Source organism: Loxodonta africana, chromosome 1 (assembly GCF_030014295.1).
Source record: "Loxodonta africana isolate mLoxAfr1 chromosome 1, mLoxAfr1.hap2, whole genome shotgun sequence".
Lineage (NCBI taxonomy): Eukaryota > Metazoa > Chordata > Mammalia > Proboscidea > Elephantidae > Loxodonta > Loxodonta africana.
The window spans coordinates 131,129,449-131,154,443 of NC_087342.1; the positions used below are offsets into that span (position 1 = coordinate 131,129,449).

General features: G+C 37.9%; 1 protein-coding gene across 3 annotated transcripts in view; it reads right to left on the bottom strand.

Annotated features, from left to right (window-relative positions):
- The window catches only part of LMBRD1 (LMBR1 domain containing 1), a 184,492-nt gene that overhangs the window by 126,971 nt on the left and 32,526 nt on the right, over window positions 1-24,995 (bottom strand). For all 3 annotated transcript variants that reach the window (XR_002784952.2, XM_010586811.2, XM_064287815.1), the window contains exons 4-5: window positions 15,893-15,990; window positions 15,413-15,480 (exon numbers count right to left, since the gene is read on the bottom strand). Coding sequence is in view for 2 of the 3 variants with exons in the window: in XM_010586811.2 (XP_010585113.1) it covers window positions 15,413-15,480; window positions 15,893-15,990 (166 nt within the window). In the remaining variant the exon portion in view is untranslated. The remainder of the gene's footprint in view (window positions 1-15,412; window positions 15,481-15,892; window positions 15,991-24,995) is intronic.

The window sequence follows — 24,995 nt, forward strand, 5'->3', positions numbered from 1 at the left end:
AGTCAGGTGGAGCGGCAATACAGATACATCAGTTTTGATAAGGGGAGGCAGTAGTTAATAAGATAATCAGGTACTTACCAAATAGTGATCCTATTAAAATATCCAAAAGTTAGAATACAATGGGAAATATGTGATAGAAGTGCACAGATATTTTCTTAACCTTCAGCCCCCCAACCCCCACCCACAAAAAAGAATGCAGAGCAAACCTTAGCTTCCAAAGACACACAGTACTAAAACAAGATAAGAACTGGAGACAAGTAAAATTATCATTTTACTTCATGCCCTTGAAAATAGTAAAACTAAAAATGCTTATTAAAAATATTTTGCACCCAATATGACTCACTGAATTAGCTTAATACAGATTGCCTCCTAAGGAAGAACACAAGGGAAAGGCTAACGAATTTCAGTAGATATGAAAGTGAAATGATGATTTCAGCAGAACTGAAAACATAATTTTCACCTCCTACGCCCAATCACCAAGTCATATTTGTCTTCCGAGATAGCTTTCTTATCTGTTTCTCCTGTTCTATTCTCTTTTTAACTATTCTAGTTCAGATCCTAATCTCTCATGTCTATTGTTACTAGGTTGGCCTAACTGGTCTTCCTATCCACAATTTATATAGCACTTCTCTACCCTAATCCCTAAAACCCCCTTTAAAAGCATCCTTCACAGTGCTACAAATGACATTAAAACATATACGTATACACACACACACACACATATATATATCCACCACGTATCTGTCAGTTTGTCGTATTGTGGTGGCTTCCATATTGCTGTGATACTGGAAGCTTTGCCACTGGTGTTTCAAATGCCAGCAGGGTCGCCTTTGGCAGACAGGTTTCAGCAGACCTTCCAGACTAAGACAGAGAAGGAAGAAGAACCTGGTATTCTACTTCTGAAAGAACTGCCCAGTGAAAACCTTTTGAATAGTGGTGGAACACTGTCTGATATAGTACTGGAGGATGAGCTCACAAAAGCCAAAGTACAAACTTCAGTATACTCTACCTGAATTTAGAGACCATCTCAAGAATAGATTTGACGCCCTGAACACTAATGACTGAAGACCAGACGAGTTGTGCAATGACATCAGGAACTTCACACATGAAGAAACCAAGAGGTCATTAAAAAGACAGGAAAGAAAGAAAAGGTCAAAATAGATGTCAGAAGAGACTCTGAAATTTGCTCATGAACATAGAGTAGCTAAAGCGAAGGAAGACAAGATGAAGTAAAAGAGCTGAAAAGAAGATTTCAAAGGGCAGCTAGAAAAGACAAAGAAAAGTATTATAATGAAACCTGCAAAGACCTGGAGATAGAAAACCAAAAAGGAAGCACACACTCAGCATTTCTCAAGCTGAAAGAGCTGAAGAAAAAATTCAAGCCTCTCGTTGCAATACTGAAGGATTCTACAGGGAAAATATTAAACAACACAGGAAGCATCAACAGAAGACGGAAGGAATACACAGAGTCACTGCACCAAAAATAACTGGTTGACATTCAACTATTTCAGGAGGTAGGACATCCTCAAGAACCTATGGTACTGAAGGAAGAGGTCCAAGCAGCACTGAAGGCATTGGTGAAAATCAAGGCTCCAGGAATTTGACTGTGTGGATCGTAACAAATTATGGATAACATTACGAAGAAGAGGAAGTCCACATTTAATTGTGCTCACGTGGAACCTGTACATAGACCAAGAGGCAGCTGTTGGGACAGAACAAAGGGATGGTACGTGGTTTCAAGTCAGGAAAAGATGTGCATCAGGACTGTATCCTTTCACCATACTTATTCCATCTGTATGCAGAGCAAATAATTCGAGAAGCTGGACTACAGGAAGAAGAACAAGGCGGCATCAGGATTGAAAGAAGACTCATTAACTACTTGTGATATGCTGATGATACAATCTTGCTTGCCGAAAGTGAAGAGGACTTGAAGCACTTACTGATGAAGGTCAAAGACTACAGCCTAAAGTATGGATTACACCTCAACATAAAAAAAATAAAAATCTTCACAACTGGACCAATAAGCAACATCGTGATAAACCGGAGAAAATACTGAAGTTGTAAAGAATTTCATTTTACTAGGATCCACAAACAACGCCCATGGAAGCAGTAGTCAAGAAATCAAATGATGTACTGCATTGGGCAAATACGCTCCAAAAAATCTCTTTCAAGTGTTAAAAAGCAAAGCTATCACTTCAAGGACTAAGGTGTACCTGACCCAAGCCATGGTGTTTTCAACTGCCTCATATGCATGTGAAAGCTGGACAATGAATAAGGAAAACCAAAGAAGAACTGATGCCTTTGAATTATGGTATTGGTGAAGAATATTGAATATACCATGCACTGCCAGCAGAATGAACAAATCCATCTTGGAAGAAGTACAGCCAGAATGCTCCTTAGAAGTGAGGATGGCAAGACTTCACCTCACATACTTCGGACATGTTATCAGGAGAAACCATTTCTTGGAGAAGGACATCATGCTTGGTAAAGGGCAGCGTCAATGAAAAAAATGATGACCATCAACAAGATGGACTGACACAGTGGTGGCAACAATGGATTCTACCATAGCAATGAAATTGTGAGGATGGCACAGGACCGGGCAGTTTCGTTCTCCTGTACATAGGGTCGCTATGAGCCAGAACTGACCTGATGGCACCTAAGAACAATAACAGCAACACATATATATGGAGCCTTGGTGGCACAGAGGTTAAGTGCTTGGCTGCGTACCAAAAGGTCGGTAGTTCAAAGCCACCAGCAGACCGCTGTTGAAGATTACAGCCTTGGAAACCATATGGGGCAGTTCTCTTCTATCTGATAGATCGCTACGAGTCGGAATCAACTGGATGGCAGTGGGTTTTGGGGTAAAAAAAAAACCCATTGCTATCGAGGCAGTTCCAACTCAGCGACCAAAGAAGACAGAATAGAACTTCCCATAGGTTTTTCAAGGATCAGCTGGTGGATTCAAAGTGCTGGCCTTTTGGTTAGCAGCTGAGCTTTTAACCACTGTGCCAACAGTGCTCCACATATCATACGGCCTCTGTTATATAGATTCAACTGCCACTGTAGCATGAAAGCAGCCGCAGGCAACGTATTAAAAAAAAAAAAAGCATGGCTAATATTTACAAAATCAGGCAGCAGGCTATATTTGGTCCATAGGGCATAGTTTGTCGACCACCAGTCATTCCTATTTCCACCCTTCCCATTCACCCTTCAACCCATTTTGATCCAGCTTCTGCTTCCATAACGTTGAAAATGCTTAAAATTACCAATGAGCTTTGCATTTGCAAATTCAAAAGATACTTCTTAATTCTTATCTTGTTCTCCTTTTTCAGAAGCATTTGACTCAGCTAACGACTTCTTACTTGAAACACTTGGTCTCCCTTGGGTTCCCTAACTACGAAAATCTCCTATTTTCCTCCCTGTCCCATTAGCTTTCCTTTTCAATTTCCTTTCTTATATCCCACTCTTTCAACCTTATCCCTCTAAATTTGGACAATCCTCAAAAGCTTGACCTTGGGCCTTTTTTTATTTCTCTTTACTCGGACTTTTGATCATCTTATTACTCGTTTCTATTACTTTACTACATATACACTGATGAATTCCACATCTATTTCTTTGCTCAGTCTCTAAACTTCAGTCTTACATATCTAGATGCCTTGACCCTTCTTGCATGACTTAGACACCTCAAGCCTAATATGTCCAAACTAAATTTTAGATTTTTTGCCATCTGTCTAACCTCAGAAAAATGGTGCTATCCACACAGTAGTTCAAGTCAGAAACAAAGGGACATTAATTTTTCCCTCTCTGATCGGCCTCACTGCAATTTATCAGTAAATTGTGTCCAACCTCATTCTAAGACATAAGCCAAATCTATCCATTTCTGTTTCTATTATAGCTGACTTTGCCACCCCCCACCCTCATTCAGATCACTATCATCTCTTACCTAAAATGGGCCACTCTACATTCCCCCTTTATTTATTATTCATTTTCTACAAGGCAAAGAGAAAAATCTTTTATTTCAAGACCAAAATCATATCAGGTCATTTTTCCCCCGCTTAAAACACTTCAAAGCCTTCCCACCATACTTAGAATAAAATCCAAACTCCCTACTGTGGTTTCTAAGGCCCTAATGTTTTAACCTCAACCCATATTCCGTCCCTATTAGGGAAAAAGCTCTAGGTATGCTGCTCTTCTTTCAGTTTCTTGTGCATTCTAAGCTCTCTCTCACCATAGAGCCTTCTCATATTATGTTCCATCCACCTGCTTTTTACATAGCTGACTCCTTTCCATTCCTCAGGTCTCGGTACAACCTTCACCCTCACTAATTGCCATGGTATTTTCTACTTGGCAATTCATTTTTTTCTTTTATAGCATGTAATATAATTACGATTTGCTTTTTTTTTTCAATAAGTGCCACAAGGTCAGGAACCACACCTATCTCCTCTCTTCAGTGTGTCCTCAGTGCCTAATACAGCGCCTGACACGAAATAGGTGTTTAATGAAAATCTAGAGAATAGATAAATACATAGTCACACAAGTTACTTATGTCAAGCAGCACAGAGATTTCCAAATTCCAAATATGCAAATAAATATTTACTCATTACTATTTTTACTATTACCCATTGCTGTCAAGTTGACTGCGACTCATAGCACCCTTACAGGACAGAGTAGAAAAGCCCCATAGAGTTTCCAAGGAGTGGCTTGTGAATTCGACTGCCAAACTTTTTGGTTAGCAGCCACAGAACTTGACTGCTGCACTGCCAGGGCTCCAAATAAATACTAGTATTAGGAAAATTTAGCTTTCTTTTGTCATAAATGTACTGACTTGATAGTCAGATGTTTCTGTTAAGATTTAATGCAGCACTATGCATAGCTGTGATCGGATAATTAGCTATGAAGATACTTGCTAATACAATGACAAGTCAGAACCGTCCAGAAATGTTCACAAAATCAAAAAGTTTAACAGATCTAGAATTCACATATACTACAGTTCAGAACTCTAAAATAATATTGCTCAAATTTTAAAATAATTTTAAGTTCGCTGAACACAGTTAAAATTATGCTAAAGTTAGTAAAACAACATGAACTAAACCGAGGTTTAAAAAAATTAGATCAAGTTAACAACAATTGCTCAGGATGAGCAAGACAGAAGCAGCTTCATTCAGCTCTTCTGGCATGCTACTCCACTACTAACTCTCCTATCAAGGCAGCATTAGCAATGGAAAGACTATATCTGGGTTTTGAAGCTGAAATCCCAGTTCCAGTTCTTACTATGTGGTGCTGGCCAAGATTCTTAGTCTTTCGTAGTCCCATGGTATAACTACATATACTATAAAGGATTGTTATTAGCATCAACTGAGGTAATTTACAAACATATCTATAATACTGCATAGTATACATCCCTTCCATAAAGTGAATCTCTAACTTCCCCAGAATTTACAGGATTGCTAATGCCTAAAAGCCAATCAAGAAACAAATGCTGATTTAGCCAGTAAGTGCCACTACGAAATTCAAAGAAATAAGCAGTATAGTATAGTCCTCTGATGAAATCATCCCACAGGGTGACTTACAAGGATAGATCTGGATATAGTCAAGCAAATTAAAAGTTCAAAGACTCATTCCCACATTTCCTCTGAGCCCTCCTTCAGTTTGTGCCTCTATATCTGGCACAAGCTAAGGGAACAATTTTAATAAAGCACAGCTACAAAGCAGTGCAAACCCAAATTTAGCATTATTGGACCTTACACCACCAAGAAAGCAGTACCACGATCAAAGCATATCCTTTGGATCGGGATTCCTGAGTGGGGAAGCTCCTAGTCCAGGGGAAGACTGATGACAAGGATCTTCCTCCAAAGCAGAGAGAGAAAGCCTTCCCGTGGACCTGAAGCCCTAAATTTGGACATGTAGCCTACTAGAATGTAAGACCACATAACTGTCAGTTTGTTGTACTTCGGGGGCTTGCATGTTGCTGTGATGATGGAAGCTATGTCGCCGGTATTCAGATACCAGCAGGGTCACCCATGGAGGACAGGTTTCAGCTGAGCTTCCAGATTAAGAAAGACTACGAAGAAGGACCCAGCAGTCTACTTTTGAAAAGCATTAGCCAGTGAAAACCTTATGAATAGCAGTGGAACATTGTCTGATATGGTGCTGGAAGATGAGCCTTCCAGGTTGGAAGGCACTCTAAAGATGACTGGGTAACAGCTGCCTCCTCAAAGTAGAGTTGACCTTAATTATGTGGATGGAATAAAGCTTTCTGGACCTTCCTTTGCTGATGTGGCATGATTCAAAATGAGAAGAAACAGCTGCAAACATCCATTAATAATCGGAACCTGGAATGTACAAAGTATGAATCTAGGAAAATTGGAAATTGTCAAAAACGAAATGGAATGCATAAACATCGTTATCCTAGGCATTACTTAACTGAAATGGACTGGTATTGGCCATTTTGAATTGGACAATCATATAGTCTACTGTACTGGGAATGATAACTTGAAAAGGAATGGCACTGCATTCATCATCAAAAAGAACATTTCGAGATCTATCCTGAAGTACAATGCTGTCAGTGATAGGATAATATCCATACGCCTACAAGGAAGAACAGTTAATACAACTATTATTCAAATTTATACACCAACCACTGGGGCCAAAGAGGGAGAAATAGAAGATTTTTACCAGCGGCTGCAGTCTGAAATGGATCCAACATGCAATCAATATCCATTGATAATTACTGGTGATTTTAATGCAAAAGCTAGAAATAAAGAGGGAGGATCAGTAGTTGGAAAATATGGCCTTGGTGACAGAAACAATGCTGGAGATTGAATGACAGAATTTTGCAAGACCACCAACTTCTTCATTGCAAATACCTTCTTTCACCAACATAAACGGCGACTATACACATGGACCTTGCCAGATGGAACACAAAAAAGTCAAATTGACTACATCTGTGGAAAGAGACGATGGAAGAGCTCAATATCATCAGTCAGAACAAGGCCAGGAGCCGACTGTGGAACAGACCATCAATTGCTCCTATGCAAGTTCAAGCTGAAACTGAAGAAAATCAGAGCAAGTCCACGAGAGCCAAAATATGACCTTGAATATATCCCACCTGAATTTAGAAACCATCTGAAGAACAGATTTGATGCATTGAACACTGGTGACTGAAGACCAGACAAGTTATGGAACGACATCAAGGACATCATACATGAAGAAAGCAAGAGGTCCTTGAAGGCAGGAAAGAAAGAAAAGGCCAAGATGGATGTCAGAGGAGACTCTGAAACTTGCCCTCGAACGTCAAGCAGCTAAAGCAAAAAGAATGGATGAAGTAAAAGAACTGAACAGAAGATTTCGATGGGCGTCACGAGAAGACAAAGTAAAGTATTATAATGACATGTGCAAAGAGCTGGAGATGGAAAACCAAAAGGAAAGAACACGGCTCGGCGTTTCTCAATCTGAAAGAACTGAAGAAAAAATTCAAGCCTCGAGTTGCAATAGTGAAGGATTCTATGGGGAAAATATTAAATGGCGCACGAAGCATAAAAAGAAGATGGAAAGAATAAACAGAGTCATTACATCAAAAATAATTAGTCGATGTTCAAACATTTCAAGAGGTAGCATATGATCAGGAACCGATGGTACTGATGGAAGAAGTCCAAGCTGCTCTGAAGGCATTGGTGAAAAACAAGGCTCCAGGAATTGATGGAATATCAATGGAGATGTTTCAACAAACAGATGCAGCGCTGGAGGTGCTCACTTGTCTATGCCAAGAAATATGGAAGACAGCTTCCTGGCCAACTGACTGGAAGAGATCCATATTTATGCCTATTCCCAAGAAAGCTCATCCAACTGAATGTGCAAATTACAGAACAATATCATTAATATCACACGCAAGCAAAATTCTGCTTCAGATCATTGAAAAACGGCTACAGCAGTATATCGACAGGGAACTGCCAGAAATTCAGGCCAGTTTCAGAAGAGGATGTGGAATCAGGGATATCACTGCTGATGTCATATGGATCCTGGCTGAAAGCAGGGAATACCAGAAGGATGTTTACCTGTGTTTTATTGACTATGCAAAGGCATTCGACTGTGTGCTTCAGAATAAATTTTGGGTAACATTGCAAAGAATGGGAATTCCAGAACACTTAATTGTGCTCATGAGGAACTTTACATAGATCAAGAGGCGGTTGTTCGGACAGAACAAGGGGATACTGATTGGTTTAAAGTCAGGAAAGGTGTGAGTCAGGGTTGTATTCTTTCACCGTATCTATTCAATCTGTATGCTGAGTAAATAATACGAGAATCTGGACTAAATGAACAAGAACGGAGAATGAGCCTTAGAGGAAGACTCATTAACAACCTGCGTTATGCAGATGACACAATATTTCTTGCTGAAAGTAAAGAGGACTTGAAGCACTTACTAATGAAGATCTAAGACCACAGCCTTCAGTATGGATTGCACCTCAACATAAAGAAAACAAAAATCATCACAACTGGACCAATGAGCAACATCATGATAAATGGAGAAAAGACTAAAGTTGTCAAGGATTACATTTTACTTGGATCCACAATCAACAGCCATGGAAGGTGCAGTCAAGAAAGCCAAAGACAGATTGCATTGGGCAAATCTGCTGTAAAGGACCTCTTTAAAGTGTTGAAGAGCAAAGATGTCACCTTGAAGACTAAGGTGCGCCTGACCCAAGCCATGGTATTTTCAATCGTATCAGATGCCTGTGAAAGCTGGACAATGAATAAGGAAGACTGAAGAAGAATTGATGCCTTTGAATTGTGGTGCTGGTGAAGAATATTGAACTTACCATGGACTCCCAGAAGAATGAATAAATCTGTCTTGGAAGCAGTACAACCAGAATGCTTCTTAGAAGTAAGGGTGGTGAGACTGCGTTTTATATTCTCTGGACATGTTATCAGGAAGGATCAGTCTCTAGGAAAGGACATCATGCTTGGCAAAGTACAGGGTCAGTGGAAAAGAGGAGGACCCTCAACGAGGTGGACTGACAAGGTGGCTGCAATAATGAGCTCAACACAACAACGATTGTGAGGATGGCTTAGGACCGGGCAGCATTTCGTTCTGCTCTGCATGAGGTTGCAATGAGTCGGGACCAACTCGACGGCACCTAACAACAACAACCAGTAATATATTTTTACAGGCCTCATTTGATCCATCTTCTAAAACAATAGGATTGAAACAGAAAATCTTAAAGTTTCTTATAGTAACAAAATTTCAAAGCTGTAGGCACCAAGGCTACATGTCTTCTGCTATTTTGACATTTTCCATTTTCCTATATTGATCTATCTAAATACTATGATCTAGCAACAGAACAAAATGTTTTTATGTCTGTCTTCTCAGACTACACCATCTAAGGCCATACCCCATGCTTAAAATTTGAATGTACTCCTATTTCTAGGCTAGGTCAGCAAATACATTACTAAACAAGTGGATAGTGATAGCTCAACCTTTCAGCTAAAATGTATGGCAAGAAACTAAAGGGTAAAAATCGAAATTTCTTACTCCATGACCCTCTTCAGTCATTTATATTTTACTAGTGCTTTACCATTCTAAGTTCTACTTAAACATCTAATTTTATACTTGCTGTTGTTGTTCTCGTTAGGTGTTGTCATTTCCGACTCACAGTGACCCTATGCACAACAGAATGAAACACTGCCCAGTCCTGAGCCATCCTCACAATCCTTGTTATACTCGAGTTCACTGTTGCAGCCACTCTGTCAATCCACCTCACTGAGCGTCTTCCTCTTTTCCACTAACCCTGTACTCTGTGCCAAGCATAATGTCCTTCTCCACGGACTGATCCCTCCTGACAACATGTCCAAAGTATGCAAGACGTAGTCTTGCGACCCTTGCTTCTAAGGAGCATTCTGGTTGTACTTCTTCTAAGACAGATTTGTTCATTCTTTTGACAGTCCGTGGTATATTCAATATTCTTCACCAACACCACAATTCAAAGGTATCAACTCTTCTCCGGTCTTCCTTATGCATTGTCCAGCTTTCACATGCATGAATAGCAATGGAAAACACCATGGCTTCGGTCAGGTGCATCTTAGTCTTCAAGGTGACATCTTTGCTCTTCGACACTTTAATGAGGGCTTTTGCAACAGATGTACCCAATGCAATGCGACTTTGATTTCTTGACTGCTGTTTCCATGGCTGTGGATTGTGGATCCAAGTAAAATGAAATCCTTGATAACTTCAATCTTTTCTCTTGTTAATGAGTCTTCCTCCAATTCTGATGCCCCGTTCTTCTTCATATAGTCCAGCTTCTCATTTTATTTGCTCAGCATACAGATTGAAGAGGTATGGTGAAAGAATACAACCCTGATCCATACCTTTCCTGACTTTAAACCAATCAGTATCCCCTTGTTCTGTCCGAACAACCGCCCCTTAGTCTATGTAAAGGTTCCTCATGAGCACAGTTAAGTGTTCTGGAATTCCCATTCTTCGCAATGTTATCCATAGTTTGTTATGATCCACACAGTCGAATGCCTTTGCACAGTCAATAAAGCACAGGTAAACATCCTTCTAGTACTCTCTGCTTTCAGCCAGGATCCATATGACATCAGCAGTGATATCCCTGATTCCACGTCCTCTTCTGAAACTGGCCTGAATTTCTGGCAGTTCCCTGTCGATATACTGCTGTAGCCATTTTTGAATGATTTTCGGCAATATTTTGCTTGTGTGTGATATCAATGATATTGTTCTATAATTTGCACATTCAGTTGGATCACCTTTCTTGGGAATAGGCATAAATATGGATCTCTTCCAGTCAGTTGGCCAGGAAGCTGTCTTCCATATTTCTTGGCATAGACAAGTGAGCACCTCCAGCGCTGCATCTGTTTGTTGAAACATCTCCATTGATATTCCATCAATTCCTGGAGCCTTGTTTTCACCAATGCCTTCAGAGCAGCTTGGATTCTCCCTTCAGTACCATCGGTTCCTGATCATATGCCACCTCTTGAAATGGTTGAACATCGACTAATTCTTTTTGGTGTAATGACTCTGTGTATTCCTTCCATCTTCTTTTGATGCTTCCTGCATCGTTTAATATTTTCCCCATAGAATCCTTCACTATTGCAACTCGAGGCTTGAATTTTTTCTTCAGTTCTTTCAGATTGAGAAATGCCGAGCGTGTTCTTCCCCTTTGGTTTTCCATCTCCAGCTCTTTGCACATGTCATTAGAATACTTTACTTTGTCTTCTTGAGACGCCCTTTGAAATCTTCACTTCTTTTACTTCATCAATTCTTCCTTTTGCTTTAGCTGCTCGATGTTCGAGAGCAAGTTTCAGAGTCTCTTCTGACATCCATCTTGGTCTTTTCTTTCTTTCCTGTCTTTTCAAGGACCTCTTGTTTTCTTCATGTATGATGTCCTTGATGTCATTCCACAACTTGTCTGGTCTTCGGTCACTATTGTTCAATGCATCGCATCTGTTCTTCAGATGGTCTCTAAATTCAGGTGGGGTATACTCAAGGTCATATTTTGGTTCTCGTGGACTTGCTCTCATTTTCTTCAGTTTCACCTTGAACTTGCAGATTAGCAATTGATGGCCTCTTCCACAGTCGGCCCCTGGCCTTGTTCTGACTGATGATGTCGAGCTTTTCCATCGTCTCTTTCCACAGATGTAGTCAATTTGATTTCTGTGTGTTCCATCTGGCAAGGTCCATGTGTATAGTTGCCATTTATGTTGGTGAAAAAAGGTATTTGCAATGAAGAAGTCGTTGGTCTTACAAAATTCTATCATCCGATCTTCGGCATTGTTTCTATCACAAAGGCCATATTTTCCAACTACTTATCCTTCTTCTTTGTTTCCAACTTTTGCATTCCAATCACCAGTAATTATCAATGCATCTTTATTGCATGTTCGATCAACTTCAGATTGCAGCTGCTGATAAAAATCTTCTATTTCTTCATCTTTGGCCCTAGTAGTTGGTGCATAAATTTGAATAATAGTCGTATTAACTGGTCTTCTTTGTAGGTATATGGATATCATCCTATTACAATCAGCATTGTACTTCAGGATAGATCTTGAAACTTTGTTTTTGACAATAAATGCGACACCATTCTTCTTCAAGTTGTCATTCCCAGCATAGTAGACTATATGATTGTCTGATTCAAAATGGCCAATACCAGTCCATTTCAGTTCACTAACGCCTACGATTATCAATGTTTATGCATTCCATTTCATTTCTGACAATTTCTAATTTTCCTAGATTCATACTTCGTACATTCCAGGTTCCGATTATTAGTCTATGTTTGCAGCTGTTTCTTCTCATTTTGAGTCGTGCCACATCAGCAAATGAAGGTCCAGAAAGCTTTACTCCATCCACGTCATTAAGGTCAACTCTACTTTGAGGAGGCAGCTCTTCCCCAGTCATCTTTAGAGTGCCTTCCAACCTGGGGGGCTCATCTTCCAGCACTGTATCAGACAATGTTCCGCTGCTATTCGTAAGGTTTTCACTGACTAATGCTTTTCAGAAGTAGACTGCCGGGTCCTTCTTCCTAGTCTGTCTTAGTCTGGAAGCTCAGCTGAAACCTGTCCTCCATGGGTGGCCCTGCTGGTATCTGAGTACCGGTGGCATAGCTTCCAGCATCACAGTGACACACAAGCTCCCACAGTATGACAAACTGACAGACACGTGGGGGATTTTATACTTACGTAGTAGTTAAAAAGAGTTTGTGTAGCTTATTCCAAGGTCACAGATAAACAGAGCCAAGGTACTCTAACTAAAAACACAATGCAGCAGTTTGATTCAATAGCTTACACATGAATCTCAGCTTGATAATCAGTGTATAATACAAAAGAATCCTGGTACTAACAAAGGTGAAAGGTGGCACGTATTTAGAAACCATTTGGCTTAACTCTGACATTGTACAAAGGAGAAAACTCATTTAGTCCTTGAGGGTTAGATACAGATATTATAAGAGTACAGACTAAAATTTCGGTTTCCTAATGCCTGATCCAGTGGCTTACGTAGCATTTCTTCTTTATTGCCAAAGAAGCCTACAGAGCTTACCATTACCCAAAATTGAGCTTCTGATAGTCCATCACCAAACCTGTTCCTACTTCAGATCTTCCTATCTCAGGTAGTGACAATTCCACCCTTCCAACCTCAATTTCTTTCTTCAATACCCCACACATGGGGCCTGTCAGAAAATCTTGCTCGCTCTGCCTTCAAAAGATAATTTTTTTTTTTTTCAAAGGATAGGCAGAATCAAATCACTATTGCCAGTTTGGTTTTGCCTAAGTTATTGCAATAGCTTCCTAATACATCTCATGTATCTACCCTTGTCCTCTCTTAAAGTCAATTCTCAAAACACCATCAAGAGATCCTTTTAAAATGTCAGATCATGTCACTCAACTATGTGTAAAACCCTCCAATGGCTCCCCATCTCTCTCAAAATAAAAACCAAAGTCCTTACAATGGCCTATAATATCCTACATAATTTGGCAGCTCTACTTACCTCTGACCACATCTCCAGCTACTCTTGACTTATTTTACTCCACTACAGCCAGTCTGGTCTCCCTGTCTTGAATGTGCCAGGCATTTTCCTGCCTCAGGGTTTTTCACTTACTATTTTCTCTTCCTAGAATGCTCTTTTCCCCACGTGCATTTATGGCTCCCTCACTTACTTCAAGTCTCTTATCACATGCTACCTTCGCAGTAGTGCCTTCCTAAAATTTCATACCCCAAACCCAACACAACCTATTATTTCATTTTCTCTCTCCTCACTGCCATGTGTGCTTTATGTGTAAAAGCTGTAGACCCTTCTGTTCACTATTTCATCAGCACCTTGTACAGTGTCTGAAACAGAACAGGTACAAAGTAAATATTTGGAAAGTAAGTGAATGTTACATTGTTCAACTTGGGCAGTCAAACTGTCACCTCTTGCTATTATTATATTCATCAGGAACAGTGTGCTACCCTTTTAACTTACTTCGTCTAATTAACTATCATCTAGAGAACCAGTCAAACTTTATCAAACTCTTTAAACGAGGGCTGAAGATAATTTTCCATGGAAAGACCAGCATATTTTAGAATAAACCTCAGAACCTCTTTTGTCTGTGATGGACAGACTGGCTGCTACAAAGACTTGTGGTTTTACTGACAGCTGTCAGTCATGTTCTAGACCGAAGTTAGCAAATTATGTGCTGCCCATGTCTATAAATAAAATTTTATTGGAACAAAGGCAGGCCTTTTTGTTTCTGTACTGCCTATGACTATTTTAGAGCTAAAAGGGAGAGGTGAGCAGTTGCTACAGAGCCCATAGGGCCCTTGTATCTGCTCTTGTAGTAAAAGTTTGTTGATCCCTGTTCTAGATAATTTGATTTATAGGAACGGAACCTTCGCCTTAACAAAACAAATTAACATAAGGAGATTTGGTTTTCTTTTAAAAGACCAAAAAAAAAAAAACTTTAAAAAAGGATACTCAGTAGCTAAAATAAATAGCAAAACCTCCCAAAATGTCCTTTCAACTAGTATACTTTTTATGCCATAACACGGCAGCCAAAGGTAATTACGAATGTGCCTTGGCTATAGAACATACGCATTCTAAAAGCTCCTAGAAATGCAAAATGTTATTGACCAATTTTCTTCCCACCACAAATTTCATTCAGTAAATGAGATTTTGTATTTGTTGCAATTTCTGAGCAAATTTTAAATGAAAGATTTAAAAAACATATTAGCACTTAATATATTTCATAACAAAAAAACGGAAGCAGAACCAAAACCTATTTTAATGAGGACAAACGTCTTCCAAGTTTTCAACCTATAAACAAATGTGCAAACCTTTATTGATATTAGTATAAAAACTTAAGGAAGAAGAATTAAGGAAGACTAATAGGCAAAGATTACTTCAAAGATTTAGACTGATGGGTCAATTCTGAAAAGACACATGGACAAGGATTTTCATCAAAGTGTTGTTAATAATAAAAAAAAAAACCAGGAACATCAAAAATGCCCAAATAGGTATCACTAGAATACTAATTAAATAAACTATATCCTAATAAGGGAATGTAAGACAGACAAAATTGATGGATCTACACTTACTATCTTGAAGAGATGCTCACAGTAATTTAATAAGTAAACTTCCAAGAATTAGGTATAATATAATCACATTTGTGTAAAACTAAAACATGAAAGTGTACATAATGGGGCAAGGGGCGCTCTGAATGCATTTGAGCACAAAAAAAGTCTAGATAGAACATGAACAAAAATGTTAATTGTGGCTATTGCTCAGTGGTGGTATTTAGGGAGTTTTGGGGTTTTTTTTTTTACAGTTTGTTTTTTTCTTTCTTAGACTTTTCTAAATAAGCCTTTTCCCCCAATTATTTAAAAAAAAAAATGCTATTTCCATTTTCAAGGAAAAAAGTCAAGACTTACCCAACTAAAAGAAGAAGTGCACAAATCAGAGCAAATCCCAAAGTGTACTTGAGTGCTGTTTTAATTTGCTAGATGTCAAGGGGAAAAGAAGTACACCGTTTAGTAAGACCTTGACAGAAAAATATAAAATATACTTGCTATCAAAAAAAAAAAAAATTTTTTTTTTATCATGTGACAGTATGAAAAAAAACTTTAACATCTCATTAATAATTTTTATACTGAATATATTTAAAATAACATTTGGAATCTACTGCAATAAACAAAATACATTATTAAAATAATTTCAACTTATTTACTACTTATTATTTTAATGTGGCTACTAGAAAACTTAAAATTTCATATGTAGCTCACACTATATTTCTATTAGATAACGCCGCTCTAAAATAATTTAAGATGGAATCACATCATTCCTTGAAAAAAAGGAAACAAGCTATTTTTTCCATTATTTTAAATTAAGACCTTTAAAATAAAGATACTTACAGTACATTTACCAGTATCATCATCATCCTTTTCTTCATAATAGAAGTAGACAAAAGGGATCCAGAAGAACACACAGAACAATATAACAGAGTATAGAGCTGTAAAAATAAATAATAAACTGAGTTTTACTAAATACATATGTATTTAACACATATACATACGTACATATTTATTTACCAAATTTCACTCTGCCATCTGATTTCCTATACCCACAGCTCTATGCATGTATGTGATACACAAATCAGCCTTTTCTCCCCTCAGCCCCAAGAAATCAACAGCACTATTAGAATAACAAACCATAATGCAAATCAATGATGTACAATTTTTATCAATAACAATGTCAGTAATTATGCCAATATCATGGCATTTAACATCTGAGCTCTTACTATGCTGTAGACATAGCACTAAGAACTCTTGTGTACCATCTCATTTAATTCTACAAATTAACTTTTGTATTCATTCCAACTTAAAATCAAGCAGAGCTGACAACATTTACCAGTCACTCTGGCAAGTAAAAGAAACAACTATATTTGATACTGGCCTTCTGATACAAATCATGTCCCCATTCTTTGTTTAAAACATTGAATGTTATAAAACTGATCTTACACGAATCAAAATAGAGGAAAGGTAAGAACAACAAAACAGCAAAACTGGATTCAGAGTTAACTAAAGGATTTATGATTTATCTGCTTAAAAATAATCTGTTAGATTTGAGATCCTTTCAACCAGTACTCAGTCAAAATATTTAAATTCAACATAGAGCTTGACTTAAAATTTAAACAGTCAAAAATATAGTATACTTAACAATAAAAACAGCATAAACAACTTTTGGGGTTTAATAAACCTATCTGCTTTTAAAATCTGTGTATTTACATTTGCATATATATAAGTTCTTGGAAAATTACAGTACCAATATAATTATATAAAGTAATCACAGGATGGAAACCCTGGTGGCATAGTGGTTAAGAACTACAGCTGCTAACCAAAAGGTCGGCAGTTTGAATCCACCAGGCGCTCCTTGGAAACCCTATGGGGCAGTTCTACTCTGTCCTTTAGAGTCGCTCTCCGTCGGAATCGACTCAATGGCAATGGTTTTTTTTGTAATCACAGAATGATGATCATAGTGTTTCTTATTTTGTCAGTAATGTATAAAAAACATCAATTCCTTATTCTGATAGAAACGATAGTATGAATTAGAGAATTTTTAAACGTGATCTTAATACTTGATGGCTCTGTCTCACTTATCTGGAGGACGCTTAGGAAACAGGCCCCACTAACGCAACAAGCTAAAAACTCAGCGCACACGGAGCTCTTTATAACCATTAGGAAGGTTGGAGTTAACTTATACTGACCAATCACAAAATAGCTGTCAGCATATCAAATTTTTGACACTACAGATATTTAGTGAAAATTACGCAGAGTTTGCATATTAAGAGTAACTAATGACTAAGGGTAATGAGACCGGTGTTTCAATACAAACCACAGAATGGTGAGTATTAACATTTTCACTGCAAATAAAAAAGCCTTTGGCAATAAACATATATTCAAAATATTAACCAAAGTAAGTATTTCAAAAGCTTCATAAAGTAAACATAAAAGGGCCATGATTGTAAACCACACAGAAACTTTTACGGGAAAATGTTCAGAGGCTGTCAATAATAATGGTAATTTGAGTAAAGGCATCTGATATATCAGGCTAATGTTATAACTGAAATAATCAAAATAATATTTGTAAAAATGAGAAGAAAAACCTGAATTATCACAGCAGACTTTAACAGGCGGGCAGCTTCATGTCAAAAAATTTGATAAATTAATAGATGCACTTAAGGTTTGGCTTCAGTCTCTGTATATCACCTGTATCTGTAAAAAGGCAAGCCATAGGCTTAGGGGAAAATGTCTGCAATACACAGTCAAAAAGGACTCCTACAAAGAATATAAAAAGAATTCTTAGAATTCAATAAAAAGACAAACAACCCACTTAAAAAAAAAAAAAATGGGCAAACGACTTAAACAGACACTTCACACTAGAAGATCTACAAAATGGCCGATAAGCACATAAAAAAGGTGTTCGTCATCATTAGTATCAGGAAGATGCAAATTAAAACCACGCTGAGATACTAGAAACCCACTAGATTTGCTAAAATTAAACAACTGACAATACCAGGTGTTAACAGGGACATAGAACAACTGACATTCTCATTCTTTGCTGGTGGGAGTGCAAAATGGTACAACACTTTAGAAGACTGTTTAGAAGTTCCTTATCAAGTTAAACATATACCTACCATATGATTTGACAATCCTATTTCTTGATACATAACTATTTTAGGGGTCCCACAAGCACCCACATATTTGGTGATTTGCTAGAATGACTCACAGAACTCACAGGCAGTTACACTCGTGGCTATGACTTACTAAAGTGAAAGAATACAAAGCAGAATCAGAAAGAAAACAGCCACATAAGCCAGAGTCTAAAGGGAACCAGGTGTAGGCTTCCAAAGTCCTTACTCACAAGGATCACACAGAATACACTTCTTCCTCCAGCAATGAAGTGGAGCAATACATGCAAAGTGTTTCTGCCCAGAGAGCCTTTTGAGTCACAGAGTCTAAGGCATTAACTGGGAGTTGGTCAAACTGGCACATGGGCCTGAGTGACCAGCCATGATTACTAAAATTACAAACACCCAGTAGTCATGTTTTGCACAATCTAGACAACTTGGTACTGCATAGTACAGTACTTAGGAATACAGAATAACTTATCAATTAATAAGATAGGAAACATTCCAAGTGCTAAGTTCCCAGGAGTTGGTCAAGAGTCAGTCACACAAGCAAGCCCTTCTGCAAATGAAGATAAGTGAGAGTTGGGCAACATCAGATGTACCATGTTAACTATTTCTCAACAAGAGTGTTAACAGGAACATTATTCCCAGTGGTCAATAACTGGAAATGACTCAAATATCTACCAACAGGTAAATGGATAAGCAATCTGGAGTGGTATATTCATGCAAAAGAGTATTACACAGTATTACTGACATCTGAGAAACGGATGAATCTCACAGACTTATGATGAATAAAACAAGCCAGACAAAAGAGTATATTCTCTATGACTGAACTTAAGTTCCAGAACTGGTAAAACGAATCTATTATAAAACAAATCAAAAAAGTGGTTGAGGCAGCTACCGACTGGAACAGGAGACTAGGATGTAGAACAACAGAAGCTCTCATGTGATGCTGGTAGGATAGGAACGTCTAGAAATGAAGTTTACAGGTATCAAGACTTAGAGAAAGGAAATGGTGACTACACAGGATTCAGAAAGGCTCTACTATGCCCCAAGTAGTTCGTGATTTTCAAAACAGATTCAGAACAACTGCTCTAAATCTTCATGTCTCTGACACCACACTGTAAGATGTCTTTCCGGTAATCTGATTATTCTTTTAGTCTCCTTCATGGAGGTTTCTTCCTTTGGTTTGTAAATGTTAAACTATAAACATGGAATTAACATCGTTCATGTGTTTCAAATGCATTCTAATGTCATATTGAGATTATATATTTGTAAATGAATAAAACTGCTACTACCACTATTGTGAAAGAGAGAAATTGCTTCTTTTAAAGTTCTACTTCAAACCGAAAACTACTTTCCAAGGAAAATTATTCTTAGTTCCAACAGTTACGACACTCTCAAATTCTGACATCTTTATAAAGTATGATTTTACTTCTAAATGTTTTTGTTAAGATAGCTACTAGCAAATAAAAGACAAACGGACTATTTGGTTTAATAGACCCACTAACATCAAAGAAAACGTGTTAAGAAAAATATTTAAAACTTCATGGCTAGAGAGATTGGCAAAAATACTCTCATCAAACAAGTACTTTTTAAAAACAACTTATCAAGAACTAGCAAAAACAAGTGAATAAAGAGCCATCAACTCTTAAAAGGCAACAAACAAAAACTGTGATAAAGAATACATAATTCCTATCATTTTTAAAAATATATATGAAGCAAACAATCTATCTTTTAAAACCTGTACACCTTTAAACTACAACACATAAAAATTAACTTGGATACACTAAGGTTTTGAATAACTAGGCATTCTTTATTCCCCCTGACTACTAATGAAAATAGTTAACCTTTAAATCAAAAGACTATGACAAAGAATTACATAGTCAAAATTGCGATGGTATAATTAGTCCTTAAAAAGCTTTTGCTTTTTTTTTTTTTTTTTAAGGGTCAAAAGTATAAAGACAGGCTGGAAACTCTAGAAGCCTTCTAAAATTATCCCATTTATTCAGCTGTATAAATCTGGGGTCGAGACGGCCTAGTTCCATATCCAACATCCATCTTCCTTTTAGCTGGCGTTGCCCTTTTTGTCCTTCCCCATTCCTTCTGCCTGAAAAGGACACACGATAGCTTAAACTCCAGTCACCATTTTGGACTATGAGGCGACCTTAAGATGGAAATCATGTGCTAAGGATGGAGAGCAGAAAAGAAGAGCACTTAAAACCCACATGATGCCATGGTGCTGCCATACCACCCCGGACAGCCTATCATCAGGCTTATTTTACGTGAGACTGAAAAACTACTATGCTGTTAAGCCACTTATTTCCAATCTGTTAATAGCAGCCACAGAAAATTCCTGAAACAGAATCTGGTACCAGAAATTGGAGAACCCAAACAATCATTGCAAAGCTATCCTAAACACTTGGTGGCTGTGCCTGTGTGAGGTGTATGTTACAGACTTTAACTTTTGTCATTGGATATATTTTTTATGGTAATATCATGAAGTATCACAGAGAATTCCCTGGGCTCATGATATTCCACAGTGAACCCCTTGCCTTCACTGTTTAGCTGCAACCCTATTTCTCCTAATAATGAGGACCATTCACTCCAGCCAATATGGAAACTATCACTGCCTCTTCCTTCAGAAGAATGAGACCAAGTGGCCAAGCAGAAACCACAACCTTCTAATCAATGAAATCCTTGCTACATCCTATGATGGACATATTTTCATATAAATATTAAGAATTCTAATCTAGCAGAGCTCAAATGCAGGGTAAGAATTAAGTTCTGTGAGTAATTTACTGGAAATAATAAAATAGTGCAAACTGCCATGCTCACGTCTATTCCTTAGTTATCAGTAACATGTACACAGATTACATGAGAAATGGAACCATCATCACTGGTCCACAGCAGTCTCCACAATGTAGTGAACACGTCTCAACTCATTTTATGAAGCTAGCAGTCTTGATACCCACACATAATAATAAGATAAAGGAAAATTCCAAACCAATCTTGTCCCTGAATTGATTTTAAAAAGAATGCTAAACAAGGTCTCTGCAAATCCAATTCAGCAACAGTTTAAAAAAAAAAAAGCTATCACCATGACCAATTTGAGTTTATTTTAGGAACATGACATTGGTTTAAGGTTACTTTATACCACTTGAAAGAATTTTAAAAACTCACATTATTATCTCAATAGGTGCCGAAAAAGCTCCTGATAAAATGTATTCATTCAACAAATACCTACTCAGAGTTAGTATATTCCAGGCATAATCCCAGAAGCCAAGTATATAGCAGTAAATCAAAACAAAGAAGTCCCTGCTTTTATGAGGCTTAATTCTAGTTGGGAAAACACAATAATATTTATAATACATAGGATGTACTACTCAGAGTATATAAAAACTCCTTAAATCAACAAGAAAAACACAAACAACTGAAAAACATACTTCAAGCAGAAAACTGGAAAAGCCAATAAATTTAAAAAGACATGCAACCTCATTTCCAAATCAAAAAGACACAAGTTAAAAACACAACGAACTATCATTTCACACTCACCAGACTGGCAAAATCTAAAAATGCACGGCAATATCAAAGTTTATGACAGAGCACCTAGAACGTTTACATCCTTCTGATGGGAGTTAAATTGATACAAAACTTGGAAAAGTAATTTATCATTATCTATTTAAGATTCACAAAATTTATGATCCATCAGCTATACTCCTATGTATACACTTTGGACATACAGGAAACATACAAGAATGCATGTTTTATACATTTTATTTCAACAGGAAACTTTTGTAAGAATGTTCATCACACAACTTTTAATAGCAATAAAAACTGAATGTTCAGAATGATTAACATGTAATATATGCATACACAATGACAGGCTACAATATGGTAAAACCATAATGACTGGCAAGAGATTAGCAAAGACTAAATTTAGTATAGTAGTTACTTCTAAGAGGGTAGGGAAAGAGATGCGATAAAGAGAAGGCACACAAGGGAACTTTGTAAATTCTGTGTATATTTTACAAGCATAAAATATACTGAGAAAACTTCAAAGTTGAAAATATTTGCAAGAATGCTCAGGTAGGAAGCCTCTAAAATGGCTCCTGATAATCCCTGCCTCCCTTAATGCCCTTGTGCAATTCCCTCCCCTTGAGTGTGGGCGAAACTTAGTGACTCCTTTCTAATGAACAGAAAATGACAAAAGTGGTAAGATGTCAATTCCAAGATTATATTACAAAAAGAAGGTGGCTTCCAATTTACTTGCTTTCTCTCCCTTTCTCCCTGTTCACTCAGAGGAAAGTTAGCTGCCACGTTGTGGGCTGCACGATGAAGATGACCGTGCAGTAAGGAACTAATATCTCTGACCATCAAACAGGTAAAACCATGAGGTCTGAAAATACCTACGTGAAGGCCTGCCCTAGTGGAACCTTAACTACAGTTCCAACAAACACATTAATTGCAGCTTTGAGAGAGAACCTGAGCCAGAGGACTCAGCTAGGCTGCATCCAGATTCCTGACCCACAGAAATTGTGAGATCATATGTCTGTTGTTTTAAACTGTTAAACTGTGAAGTAATTATTTACGTGGCAATAGATAATAATACAACTGCTGATGATACAGCAAATCAATTTAAACATTATACTGCACGCTCTCAGAATAACTTCTTGTTAGGTGCCATAGAGCTGGTTCTGACTCATAGCGACCCTATATACAACGGAACGAAACAACGCCCAGTCCTGCACCATCCTCATAAACACTGCTATGCTTGAACCCACTGTTGCTGCCACTGTGTCAATCCATCTCATTGAGGGTCTTCTTCTTTCTCCCTAACCCTCTACTTTACCAAGCATGTCCTTCTACAGGGACTGGTCCCTCCCAATAATATGTCCAAAGTATGTGAGACAAGGTCTTGCCACCCTTCTATTGTGCATTCTGTACTTCTTCCAAGACAGATGTTTGTTCTTTTGGCAGTTCATGGTATAGTCGATATTCTTCACCGACACCATAATTCAAAGGCATCAATTCTTTGTCAGTCTTCCTTATTCACTGTCCATGCATACGAGGCGACTGAAAACACCATGGCTTGGATCAGGAACACCTTAGTCCTCAAAGTGACATCTTTGCTTTTTAACCCTTGAAAGAGGTCTTTTGCAGCAGATTTGCCCAATGCAATACTGCTGCTTCTATGGGCATTGACTGTGGATTCAAGTAAAATGAAATCTTTGACAACTTCAATCTTTTCTCCGTTTATCATGATGTTGCTTATTGGTCCAGTTGTGAGGATTTTTCTTTCCTTTATGTTGAGGTACAGAGACCAAGCCATACTGAAGACTGGAGTCTTTGATCTTCATTAGCTCCAAGTCTTCAAGTCTTCACTTTCAGCAAGCAAAGTTGTGTCATCTATATATCACAGGCTGTTAATGCGTCTTCCTCCAATCCTGATGTTGTTTTCCTCTGCACATAGCCCAGCTTCCAGATTATTTGCTCAGCATACGGACTAAGTAAGTATGGTGAAAGGATACAACCTTGATACACACCTTTCCTGACTTTAAACCATGCAGAGTCCCCTTGTTCTGTGTGAATGACTACCCCTTGATCTATGTACAGGTTCCTCATGAGCACAATTTAAATGTTCTGGAATTCCCATCCTTTGCACTGTTATCCATAATTGGTTATGCTCCACATAGTCAAATGCCTTTGCATAGTCAATAAAACACAGGTAAACATCTTGCTGGTACTCTCTGCTTTCAGCCAAGATCCATCTGACACCAGCAATGTTATTCCTCATTCCACCTCTTTTTCTGAATTCAGTTTGAATTTCTGGCCATTCTCAGTTGACGTATTGCTACAACCACTTTTGAACGATCTTCAGCAAAATCTTACTTGTGTGTGATATTTAATGATAAATTTTTTTTTTTTTTATAGTGTTTGATAATTTCCACATTCCCTTGGATCATCTTTCTTTGGAATGGGCACAAATATGGATCTCTTCAGTCAGTTGGTCAGTAGCTGTCTTTCAAATTTCTTGACATTTGCATCTGTTTGTTGAAACACCTCAATTGGTATTTCGTCAATTTCTTGTTTTCTGTCATTCCATTCATTGCAGCTTGGATGTCTTCCTTCAGTACCACTAGTTTTTGATCATATGCCACCTCCTGAAATGGTCAAACGTTGACCAATTCTTTTCGGTACAGTGACCCCATGTATCCCTTGTATCTTCTTTTGATGCTGCCTGTGTCATTCAATATTTTCCCTGTAGAATCCTTCAATATTGCAACTCAAGGCTTTGATTTTTTTCTTCATTTCTTTCAGCTTGAGGATGCTGAGCATGTTTTTCCCTTTTGACTCTCTAACGCAAGCTCTTTGCACATTTCGTTATAATACTTTGCTGTCTTCTTGAGCTTCCCTTTGAAATCTGTTTAGCTCTTTTACGTTATTATTTCTTCCACTTCCTTTAGCTACTTTATATTCAAGAGCAAGTTTCAGAGTCTCTTCTGACATTCATTTTGGTTTTTTCTTTCTTTTCTGTCTTTTTAATGACCTTTTGCTTTCTTTGTGTATGTGTTTTTGATGTCATTCCATAACTCGTTTGATCTCCAGTCATTAGTGTTCAGTGCGTCAAATCTATTCTTGAAATGGTCTCTGAACTCAGGTGGAATATACTCAAGGTCATATTTTGGCTCTCATGGACTTGCTCTAATATTCTTCAGCTTCAAGTTGAACTTGTATGTGAGCATCTGTCTATTCCGCAGTCAGCCCCTGGCCTTAGAACTGATGATACTGAGCTTTTCCATTGTCTTTTTACACAGACATAGTCG